Consider the following 12059-nt stretch of genomic DNA (forward strand, 5'->3'; position numbering starts at 1 on the left):
GAAAAATGATACAGCCTGTCCAGAGCTCTAACACAGGGGACTACACTGGGCTGCTGCTCAGCCTTGCCAGAGTTGCTGGTTTCTGTTGGCACTGAGCTTTGCTAAGGGCTCTAGTTCATATACGTGCCAGCATCGTTAAGGAAAAGCTCCGTTATTGAGTGAGACTGGGATAATCTTCAAGGCTTTAAGAATGTTGTGTGCCCACGTCTTTGGGTTCATTATACCCCTGGAATGTAAATCCCAATCCACAGTGGATAAACAAGGTTCACATGGATCTCAAATACTTCTGTGGTATTGTCTCTTCCTGAAGGGGAAAGAAAACATTGGTAGCTGAAATAAACTCACTGGGGTTATTTAGCCTGGAGGAAAGGAGGCTCAGGGGGGACCTTATCGCTCTCTACAGCCACCTGAAAGGGGGTTGTAGTCAGCTGGGGGTTGGTCTCTTATCCCAAGTAACAAGCAGTAGGAGAAGAGGAAATGGCCTCGAGTTGAGGGTTGCCGCGCGTTGGAACAGGCTACCAGGGGAAGTGGTGGAGTCACCATCCCTAAAGGGATTTAAAGGGTGTGTAGATGTGGCACTTTGGGACATGGTTTAGTGGTGAATGTGGCTGTGCTGGGTTAACAGTTGGGCTTGATGATCTTAAAGGTCTTTTCCAACTTAAACAATTCTGTGATTCTACAAAGAGAGCAGTAAATCTCTGCTGCTGTAGTGGGTTTAGGTTGTAACATTGCCTGCATTTGTGGCATTTTAAGTCATTTTAAGGAATTATTCCTAACACCCACAGAGTCAAGGCATCATATTCCAGCACAAGGAAGATCCAGAAGTCCCTCCATGAACTTGGGAGAGAAAAAGCTGATTTTTGAAATCAGCAGTTCTAAGAATCAAGGCTGTCTAACACCAGGTTAATACTGGTGGTGTTTCAGTCCAGGTCATTGGGTGGCTTTTCCTCTGCTTCTCCTGGCAGGTGCAGATCTGCAGGACCTTGTGCGTCCTCACCTCTGACTCCAGTTTGGGCACACACATGGTTTTGCTGACTCCCTCTATCTTTTCTTCATGGTACCTCCCAGGCTGAAGACCTCTTCCCAGGAGGAGTGTGTCATTCCACTTGCTGACCTGCAGTCAGTGGGTGCAATAGATGCACAGATTCACTTTTTGCCACCATTTTGTCAAAGCAAACCTTACTTTGTGACAAAGGAATGGTCTTTCTTCTCTAGAGGCATGGGATTTCTTGCTAACGTTAAATGAGAATTTTGCACTTGTATCAAACTTGTACATAGATTCAGTTTTAGGTCGCGAATGAAACTGGGAATTGGAACTTCCACTGACATTTAGCAGGCACTGAGGTTTTAAATGCCTGAGGCAATTTTAGAAGCATTCCCCTCAAGGAGAAAGGCCATTGACTTGAAAGAAAGCAGAGCTAACAAGGGGTTTGTTTGTTTTTTTTACAAATGCAGCCATGAATTTAGGGCCATTCCTATGTATTCAGGCATTCATACTTGAATATATGATAGCATATGCATACATAATAGCAGCCATTGCTGAATGGTCAACAATTCCCACTCAAGTCAGTGAAAGGCAGCACATGAAATCCACAGAAAACCAGAAGAGGTTTAAATGGGGAGCAGGATACTGATTTTATTTTCTTCTTTCACTATTGGGGTGCACTGTCCCACTTCCCTCCTTCTTTGCCTTTCCTGCCTTTCCCATAACCTAATTTGGTCACTCTTGAAGTGTTCCAGCTTTGTGCAGTGATAAGAAGCAAACGTGACTGCTAGAACCTGTGCCAGATGCCAGGCATAGTTTTGATGAGTCTTTGACATCTGTTTGCCTTGTGATATTACATGTTTTTCTGTAGATAGGCAGTGCTACAAGTACTCAGTCAACTGTGATACCCTCTCAAAAGACTGGCACTTAGATTAAGCATTTCAAGGCAAACAAACAAATAGATAAACACATGCAACACATGGACATACAATGGAGGGAAGAAGCTTCCTAAGAGGGGCTTAACTGTGCTCTGGGGAGCAGCAGAACAAGTGGATTTCATTTTCCTGGTGTTTCACTTTGTGCTGTGTAGGGTTCTCTGCATGGGAAGAAAGCTGGCCTTAATTGCTGGTTTTGTCTATGTTTTTTGTGTGTATGCAAACAGTTTATGTATAAGTTGGGTCTGCTCAAGCTTATAACGAGTCATTTGTCATTTGTGCTCACAAAGCTCCCCAGTGAAAGTTTCAACCACTGCCCATCCCCAGTCTAATTTTCCTTGACAAATTTCCTTGACAAATGAAGTCTGCAGAGGTTACACAAAGGGCACCTGAGGATCTTGCTATCTCTTTGGTCAAGGAAGCCAGATGCCTCCTGGATATTCAAGCTGTAGTTCAAGGTCCAATCTCATAAGTTTCAATTAGCAACCAAAAAAGAGAATGTAAACCCTTCTTTTCTTCCTTAAGGTTTCAGCAGCAATGTGCATGCTTTGTCAATGAAGTATTTTAGTGAAGGATGAATTTGTTGGACATAAATAAGCATTTGATACAAGCAGTTTCATCAGCATGAGTTGATACAGAGAGGGAACCTGGGTGAAACGAGGCTAATACATAGAGAGACCTTATGTGAAGTCTGTTAGCATTACAGTAGACAGAACAGCATTAGACATTAAAGCAAGTGGAGTTTGGAGGGAGGACGCTTCTGCTTTCATCACATTTTGAGGGCTCTGTCCATTACCGACCAGTAAAAATGCCCACAGACAGGTTGAAGTGTTGCCTGAATAGGGTTCCTGACAACTGTTTTGTTCTTTTCTTGGAAACACTCAGGCCATGTGATAAAGACAATGCCAGTGGGCTATAACAGTATTTTGGAGAAAGGCAGAGTGGCTCTGTGTTCCTTTTTTTAGCTCAGCAGCATCAATGGCTGAGCAGATCAGATGTTTTGTGGTGTTGGCTTTGGAGAGGAATACTGGGTTCAGTATTACAGAGATGTGGGATCTCTTGCAGACATGGTCTGCTTAAGGCTCTTTGGTTCCACACTTCTTCCTGCTGCTCAGTTTAAGTGGTCCATGTCTCTCTCCTTCCAGTGATAGCAGCTACTTATGAGCCTTTGTTATCTCTCGTGTTGCAGCTGTAAGAGCCTTGAGTGAACAAGGTGCTTCAGGAAGGCAAGTTGCCATGCTTGTACTGGTTTGTGATCTGCCCAGTATCTCATCCCTACCAGGACTCAGCTTCCAGAGCATCAGACAGAAGTGCAAGGAAGCAGCACTAGGCAAATGCTGAATAATCTGCCCTTAGTTTAAGTCTGAAGTCAGTGAAAATGTTGTAGTCCTTCAAGCGAGGCATTTAGTGCCTTGCTCAGCTGATGTCTCTGTAGAGAGTTTTTATTTTTAAGATGTAATGGAAAATATGCACTCCTGTAGATGTATCTTTTCTCTGGAGGATCCAGCAGAGAAGGAAAACTAATTCCCAGTGGAAACAATCTGGAAGCAGAAGCTAATTTGGATTGCAAATGAGCAAGATACAGACCACAGTTGTGTATTAGCTGTAATTCTACTGAGGAATCAAATCAAGCAACCAGTTTGGGGTTTTATTGTCAGTCAGCTTCTTAATCTTGAAAACTGTCTGGATGACAGCTGCTGGAATGAAACAAATTCATCCTCACTTTCTTTTCTGTGCTTAAACCAAAGTCAGGAATGTTTTGGGAATAAGAACATTAGATGAGAATAGTTTTGCAACAGAGTTAGCAAAAACCTGCCTTTATGCATGGCTGTACAGCTCTGTCCCAGGGAGGAGCAGACAGCCATAGGCATCAGGAGTTCCACTGACTAAAAATGGAAGTAGGATACAGACAAGTTTTAGTGAGTATGTCTAGTTTGATTGTGGCAGCTAGAGGAGAAAGAAGGATTTGTTCAGCCCTTGACTTGCTCTCCAGTCCCTGGGGTCTGAGATTGTAACTGCTGAGATGAGTGGTGGCATTTGTTCTGAGACACTGCCTAAACCACTGTAAATATGCTGTAGAATCACAACTGGCCCAAAACTGAAGCCCAAACCAAAACTTTAGAAATGTCACAGTTAGACCTGAAGAAACTTCGTGTTGCAGACTGGGCCTAAATGGATAAGAATTTTATGCTTTGCAGAGCCTGTTGAATGATGGAAGTTAATTCCATCCAATTTTTTAGGAAAAATCTGCTGTGTGTAATTAATATGACATCATCTCAAAGAAACATAGAAAGATCAGAGAGTTTAGAAAGAGAAAAGAGAGATTGCATTCCCCAGTAATAAGTCCACCATTATTCTTTATTGAAGCAATATATGTGTGTTTATTAAAAAGTTATTAAAAGGAAAGAGCAATATATTTACTCATGTTAACAATGGTTTTCAAACAATAACAGACAAAAAATGTGTGGAATAAACCCGTGAAAATCATCCAGTTCCATAAAAAATGCAACCCTAAAATCTTCTTCTTCTTCTTCTTCTTCTTCTTCTTCTTCTTCTGTGGTGTGTGTGAATCTATCACTGTAGATTCATCAAAAACCTTGTGTATTCTTGGCAAATTTGGACAAAAGTCAGGATTTCCAATCCAGAGGTAAAGCCAAACTACCCAGGCAGAAATAACTTAGGACTGAATTGGTGTGGTGGTAATAAGACAGTGGAGATTTAGGGAACAGAGCCTGAAATGAGGCTTTGTGGGCCACAAGGTTCTGATTTGCTATTAATGTGGGAAATGGAAGCAAGACTGGAGGGTCGACCCATCCTTCCTCTGGGGGCACAGCCCATCCTCTGGAGCGTGCAGATTACAGAGTTTTCATGAAAGATGCATAAACAAAGGATTATTCAGTTCAAGAACTGAGCCAAAAACTTGAGAAGGGGAAATAAGTTCAGAGCAATTTGAAATGGAACATTCTGAGGATATTTTTGAAAGCGGGAATTGGGTTTTGTTGGGATTTGTCATTTTTATATATTAGTTGGGTTTTTCTTTTTAATTGAGATCAATTTCTGAACAAAAAAGGGCGCTTTGTAGCATTTAAGTCTTTGAAAACAGAAGACTAAAAAGAAAAATTAAAAGCTTTGTTCAGAAAATGCTGAAATGAAACATTTTTAGTTTTCTGAAATAAAAGAATTCACATGAAAATGTGGAAATGACAAGTTACAAATGTTTCAGCTGCCCTCTCTTCTTTCAGCAAATTCAGCCCCTCCAGTTGCAGACCAGTTGTGTTTCTTCTCCTGTGCCCTAGACCAGCTCCACTTTTAATGAAATGGAATAAATAACTGAAGTTTTACTTGTTTCTCTTATTTTAAAGTTTCTCAAACTGGGAAAGAGAACATGACCATCCATGGGAATACCTTCACAAGCTTTTCACTTCAATTATGCACAGAGTTGAGGGTTTGCACAAATCTATGTGTATACTGAGGACTAAATTCAGTTTCAAACTAAGGCTACAGTTCTTGAGCAACAGCGATTTTTCCCAGAGAAATAGTCTGACATGGATTCTGAGTACAGAGATACCATCCAAGTTTGGGGTGGACTGTAATCTAATTTAACTACTTAACCTAATTTAGCTGCTCATGAGATGTAGTTGACTCTGGTGCAAAGAAAAAACAACTTTGTTTCCAAGTTCTGTTAGTCTACAGGCAACTACATCCTAAATGTTATAACCTCATTATAATCAAGCTGATCGGGGAAGTGAACAATCAGGGATTTTGCAGGTATTCTCTTTTGCTGTCACTCGATCCCAAATTTGTCCTCAGCTATTTACAGCACTTAACCTGAAGCAGCTCAGATAATTCTCTGATCTCTTTTCTGGAGTTACTCTCTTTTACAGAAAAATATATATATGCTTTCATTCTTGAAGGAGATTATCTCTGTGGTGGTATGCACTGGTGTCACATGGTTATGTGAGGGTCCGTGGTCTCAATCCATACTTCCCACCACTAGTAAGAGGCCTTATAAACTGTGCTGGGGTGGGTTGAGATTTCTGCCTGCTTTTCTGTTCTTTTGTTTGCTGCTCTCCCAAGAGCTTTGAAAATCTGAGTTTCATCCTGACGTGGAAGACACAAAAAAAAAAGTAAAACTCCTCGTGGGACAGGACATTCTGGTGCCCATCTTGTGGGTGTGCATGACTCTCTGAGAGATGCGTAAGGAAAGAAAAGCCAGAAGCAGATGTCTCTGTGGCCTGTGGCGAGGGGAGCAAGGATGCATGCGAGGGACTGACAAATTCCTGCCCCGACAAAGACACCCAAACTGGAATTTATGAGAATCCATCTATAATAAAACGCTTTTAACTTACTGTCTGGCTGCCATCCGGGTGCATCCCAGGAACGGTGGCATAAGGATAAAGCTGCCACATCACACATTCCTTGCTATCACCGCAGCTTCTCTCTTGATGAAACAAAATCTCCCCTTGTCTGACAGTTCTGAGAACTGAAGCAAGAAAACCTCAGCGATGTTGCTGTACTTGGAAGCCCGTGCAAAGCATGGCAGTCTCCTGAGCAAAACTTTTCCATTGCTCCTGCTACAAAGTCGAGATGCAAATAACAAATTGGCAGGCTTGGATTTTAGAAGGTTCTGCACATGTCTGAGGGAACAGAAATGTTACCGCAAGATTGCTGAAAAAATAGATTGATGGTTTAGTTGTGTGGAAGATGTGTATCATCAGCAAAGGAATGTCTTCTCATGAGCTAAAGAGAGGGCAAGTCCCTGGCCCTGTGGAAGCCCAGGGGAGGCTTGATGGGACTCACACCAAATGTTGCTGGCGTTACTCTGGCAGGGTCAGTAGCTAAAGGCATAGCTGGGGTCTGCCCTGCCGGATGCCTCCCTGAAACAATTGTCCATGAATCAGTGGTTGGGAAAATCCCTGTTGGCGGGGACAAGGTGGGGTGCAAGGTGCAGTGTTAAATCCCACAGATCCTCTGTTGGTGGGGAAAGGTGGACTATTCATAAGGGCTGTTCAGAGCAGGAACGAAATGTGGTGCTCTTGATTTGCCCTGCAGAGGGGTTTTGAAGCCCAGAGATGGTCACAGCCCTCTTGAGCTGAGGAATCTGATGTGAGAGGTAGGAAGATGCTTGCCTGGGCAGGGAGAAAAGCATAGCTTGGGGGCTTGGGGCTGGAGTTTAATGAAAGTGAACAGTTTTAAGCTTGATAATTATGAAAAGAAGATATTGCAGGACTTCATGGTGCTAATTTAATTTTTCTGACCAGATCAACAGGATAACCCTAGCAAATCCCAACAATGAGCCAATTTTCAATTGTCAGTGCCAGCATAGAGCAGCACTGGAGACCACAAGGCAAAGAGAGAGATGCTGAGACAGCCTAATGGAGCATCCAGCTCAGCCCAAACGACTTACATGTTTTGTTTTGTTCTTTTAATTCTTGAAAAGAATTAGAAAAGGATGGCAAATTTCACCAGAAGTGAAAGAAAATCACAGAGGTCTTTGTGGATTAAGCATTTTCAAGAGCTAGCAAGAATAAATGTTTCCCTGTTTTCACTCTGTTTTCTGTACCTTAGGACCAAACCATGTAGGATATTTGCTGAGATTCCAAAGTTTTCTTATTTGGACTTTGTTGTTTTAGAGAACTTGTTTTGCAGAACTGCACATCCCAGGGAAGGAAACTAAGGTCAGAGATGAGAAAAAACCCACCTAAGGGCCTGAAATAATTTTAATTTCTCCAGGACCACCCTGTGTGGGAATGATACATTTAAAAATGGGTGGAACCTCTAAGCCTGGAATTGTATCAACTTATTCATGAAAAATCTCAGAGATCTTTGCGTGGACCAAGATATTTGGGTGGTACTTTCTCACTCTTTCTTCAGAAAAGGCACGGTGGCCTCACAAACTGAAAACTAGCCTTTCTTTTTCTCTGGCTTTAAAAATAGCTATGTATCTTGAAAAGCTGTCTCAGCAATAGTGAAGGAATGGAAAAAAAGTCCATTATATCCCCATGGTTTCATACAGTGCAGCTGTGCTAACAGAGTGCATGGAGACCGAGACTGGGGGAAAGGCACGAAATAGTCCATGAAACGAGCAGTTGAATCCAACAGTAAAGCTTCACTTAATGGGGAGATTGATTGTCCAGGTATCCTATTGCAGATGGCAGGGTTTTGTCTTTATTTTTTAGGATAAAATCCAGAATATTGATAGATTCAAGCCCTTTGTATTAATAACATTTTTACTGAAATTGGTGGGAAAGATATCTTCTTTTGGGAAGTCTATCTTACTTAAAAATAAAATCTTTAAATATTCTTACAGTGTATTGGGATTAAATATCCATATTTTGTTTTGATTTTACTTCTGATTGAATGTCTGTAGGATGACAGTCAGATTTGAAAACAACCAGGTTAATAATTAAATAATTACCTTTTATAATATTTTGTTTACATTTATGTAATGCAACATAGTTATTATTTTTATATCATAATATAATGTAGTTATTGTAACTATTTATTAGATCAGTTTAAAAAGCATTTTCATTTTGTTTTGAAAGGAGCAAGCATGCATCAACATACAGCCTTCAACAGTCCCTCTTAGGTCTTGGTGCAATTATTAGTAGTACAGGAATAATGGAACAAACATCCACCAAATGAAATATGCAGTTGCCACAGTGGAGCTATTCCCCCTGAGTCAACTCTGAAGTACAAGTGGTTAGTTTATAACCCTCTTTAGGTTACAACATTTTAACGTTCCTTCGGTGTTTATTTATTCTCTTCCCAAAGAATGTTCTGAAATATCGAGTTTACAACCTGTGGCTCATGTGACGGTAGTGGAAACAATTAAGCTAGAAACTTTCAAAGCCACCACTGGGATTTTGATGCCCAACTCATTAATTTTAATAAGAAGGGAGCTGCCAGTCTCTTAAGTGTTTTCTAGAATCTCAACCCATAAAAACACCTCTCTACTGGTTCCAGTTTACAGTGCAAGGTAAACACGTGTAACAAAATAGTAGGTGTTAAAAGTTGGAAAGTATGTGTTCAGATGTCTCTAACACCATTCAAGGAACCAAACAGCAGCCCCAGCCTTGAGCTGGCAGATGTAAGGGCTGCTCCTGCCTTCAGCATCTCGGGGAATTTGGGGCACAGTTTGGGTGGCAAGGAGAAGAAAGTCAGTGGGAACAGAAATCTTGGCAACAGCTCAGTTCCAGTGGCTTCTTGCCACCAGTCGGTGCTTGCTGACATCGCAGTGACCCGCACGGTGTTTGTAGATGCTTCCAGGCCCTTCCTACCTGCCTAAACTGTCCTGTCCAAGTTGCATCTTGATACCTGTGAGTCTGGAGATGGCTTTGCCTCAGCCATGAGCCTGTGTCACAGCCCAAGAATTCTTAAAGGCTTTGGAGAGCACCAAGAGCTCTCAAAGGAAATTGATGGAAACTCCCCCTCAACACGAAACATGGATGAAAGTCTTAACTGGGGAAAAAATTTCAGAACCAGTAGATCTGTCTGTGATGTAAAGGAGAGCGTGGAGTGAGCATGAATGTGTTTGAAAAGGACTTTCTGGGAGTCTGAATGCTTGGAAAAGGAGGAAAAAAATGGGATTTTTTTGTGTCTTTTATTAATGAAATCAACCATGGAGAATTTTAGAATTAATTTAAACAAGTGTCTTTTTCTTTTCTGTATCTGTTGTGTGATGATCTCTGAAGAACTTCATGAATGTTGGCTGCAAGTGACAAAGTTAGTGTAGTTTTTGCCAGTGAGTCTCATAGTAGCAATGATTATCAGTAGTTATTGGAAGGACCTTTGGATGAAACACAATGCACTGGAAACAGAGATGACCATCTTGACTGGCATTGTAACAGACTTCAAAAAAATCAGAAAGAAAAAAAGCTTGCATTAGTAGTAGATGTGACTTTTTTGGAAGAGAACAAAATGTTCCATAAATGAAACATGTGGTTTCACTTGCGGCACATTTTGTACATTGTCACCAATGAAGTTTAGGATTTTTTATTACTTTTTCATTAAAATGTCTTACTGGTTTCACTCAGGAGGCAAAATTTTTCACGTGGCTTTAATTGTTTCTGTCATAAAAGTCATAGCATCCATGTAATAGAAATAGTTTTGCAGACCACAGCTTCATATTGCCTATTAATTCTCTCCCATTTTCTATACCTACAACTCATTGGCCCATCCCAGGGACAGGAAAAGTTCCTCTCTTGCAATTAAGACCGAACATGAACTTCTACTGAAGTTGGGGGGGTGGGGAAATAACTTTGTGTCAGTCCTGGTTTATTAGATTTTTGTTTCAGATATCTTAGCTCACAGTAAGTTCACATGGCTGCATACCAAAGGAGTGTGTATTGACTTTTTTCTAAAATCAGTGAAACACTAGAAGATGAAAATAAAAGGTCTTTTTCTGCATCGTTCCAGTCATATACAAGAGGTGGTAGTATTTCAAACAGCAAAGAGCTCTGGCAGTATTGTTTCAAGGAGTCTTTGGGCAGGTCATTTACCTCCTTTTTTCTACATTACCTGCTGGAGTTCAGGTCTCACATATCCCATCTCAGCAACCTAGCTTCCATGCTTCTGTCATCAGTCTGGGCTTCCTTGTCACCAATCCTGACTCAGATGAGCAAGTATAATTCTTCTTGTAGTCAAAAGAATGACTTGTTTTCCACAGATGATATCCAAAGTTGGAAAGAAAAAAGAAAGGCAGGAGAAATAATGAGATAACTAATGAGATAACTAGTACTATCTCATAAATTTAAGATCAGCTTCTCTTAATGTATGTGTTTTCCTCAGAGAGAGTAGTTTTGCCAGACACAGTTGAGAGTCATTTGCCAGCTCAGAGAGAGTTCTGTTGTTTGACCTTCAGCCCAGCAGGGGACGTGATGTTTACCCTTACCACTGACTCTAAAGCCTTTAAGAAGTAATTAAAGTGCCAGAAAACAGCAATAGTATATCCACTGCCTTTTCCCCTTTATTCACTTCAGTGTTTACTTTGAAGCTTCCTAGGAAATGCCACTGCTGTCTTTAGTTGCAGCCCCAGAGCAAAAGCCTTCTTCCTTGTGCACCTTCTCAGCCATTAGGAGCACACGACAAGCAGTGTAGTCCTCTGCTTTCACTCTTTTTTTGGCATGTTTTCTTCCTTATTCATCAAATATTTAAATGTTATGTTTTGCAGTTCAGGGACGACAAAGACAAGCCCAGCCTTGGAAGGATCCTCAGTGACAGCCCTGCCCGCTGTCCCTCTTTCTGAGCAGGTCCCACTGACCTCTCCTTCCCTGAAGCCCCTGCACATGGATGAAGATAGCCTGTCTCCTCACCTCTTGTTGCCAGACAGCATCAGCCAGCTGGAAGAATTTGGCAGGCAGAAGAAATGGCACAAGAAGCAGCACAAACACCACCGCCAGAGGCAGTTCAATGACCTCTGGGTTCGGATAGAAGACAGGTGAGTCACAACTGTTTTGGTCCCTGTCCTCTTCCTGCTGGCTCCTAAGTAGATGCTCTTTACAGATCCCAGCTCTTGTTGATCAGACCATAAGGAGGGTTGGAGAAAAGCTAAATGGGAGAGACAGGGAGTGAGATGATGGTTTTGGAGCCTAATGAAGAACTAGGAGGAAAGCTCATAGGCATGTTTGATCTAAAAGTAAAGAGAAAAAAAGCTAATGCTTAGAATATTTAAAATATACAGAAACAAAGACTTGTCAGAGTAAAAACAGGAAAAAAACAACAATAGAAAATATTCTATGTTTGCCCTTTTTCTTCCAATAATTATTTTCCAATCCTCAGTGTCAGTTTTCAGCCCAAAGGCTCACTCGTTTTCCAACCATGCAGAATATTCCTGGGAGTTTTTAAGATTCTGACATATCTGACTTTCAACCTCCTTAACTGTGTTCTGGGGCTGAAATGTTTTAACATCTCAGACTGCACTGAGAACAGCAAACTGAGGCAAAATGAACTACTTAACTAAGGCCTCTATGTGAAGAGAGAATGGAGGGAGGCACATTTCCATGGCTATTCCAGTCTTTGTCTGAGGTTAAAAAATCCCGTTCTGTGTTTGAATAAGAGCCTTCATGTTTGACCAGGGCTTCTCAATGTGTGCTTTGAGGATTCCTGAGCAATTTATTCTCCCACCTCTAAAAATTGGA

At 41.4% G+C, this 12059-nt stretch overlaps 1 protein-coding gene across 1 annotated transcript in view; it reads left to right on the forward strand.

Annotated features, from left to right (window-relative positions):
- The window catches only part of TRABD2B (TraB domain containing 2B), a gene marked incomplete at its 5' end in the record, with an annotated part of 271278 nt that overhangs the window by 239165 nt on the left and 20054 nt on the right, over positions 1–12059 (forward strand). The window contains one exon of the mRNA XM_029959755.1: positions 11093–11359. Coding sequence (XP_029815615.1) covers positions 11093–11359 — 267 coding nt within the window. The remainder of the gene's footprint in view (positions 1–11092; positions 11360–12059) is intronic.

Source organism: Manacus vitellinus, unplaced genomic scaffold, assembly GCF_001715985.3.
Source record: "Manacus vitellinus isolate BGI_N305 unplaced genomic scaffold, ASM171598v3 scaffold_21_pilon, whole genome shotgun sequence".
Taxonomy (NCBI): domain Eukaryota; kingdom Metazoa; phylum Chordata; class Aves; order Passeriformes; family Pipridae; genus Manacus; species Manacus vitellinus.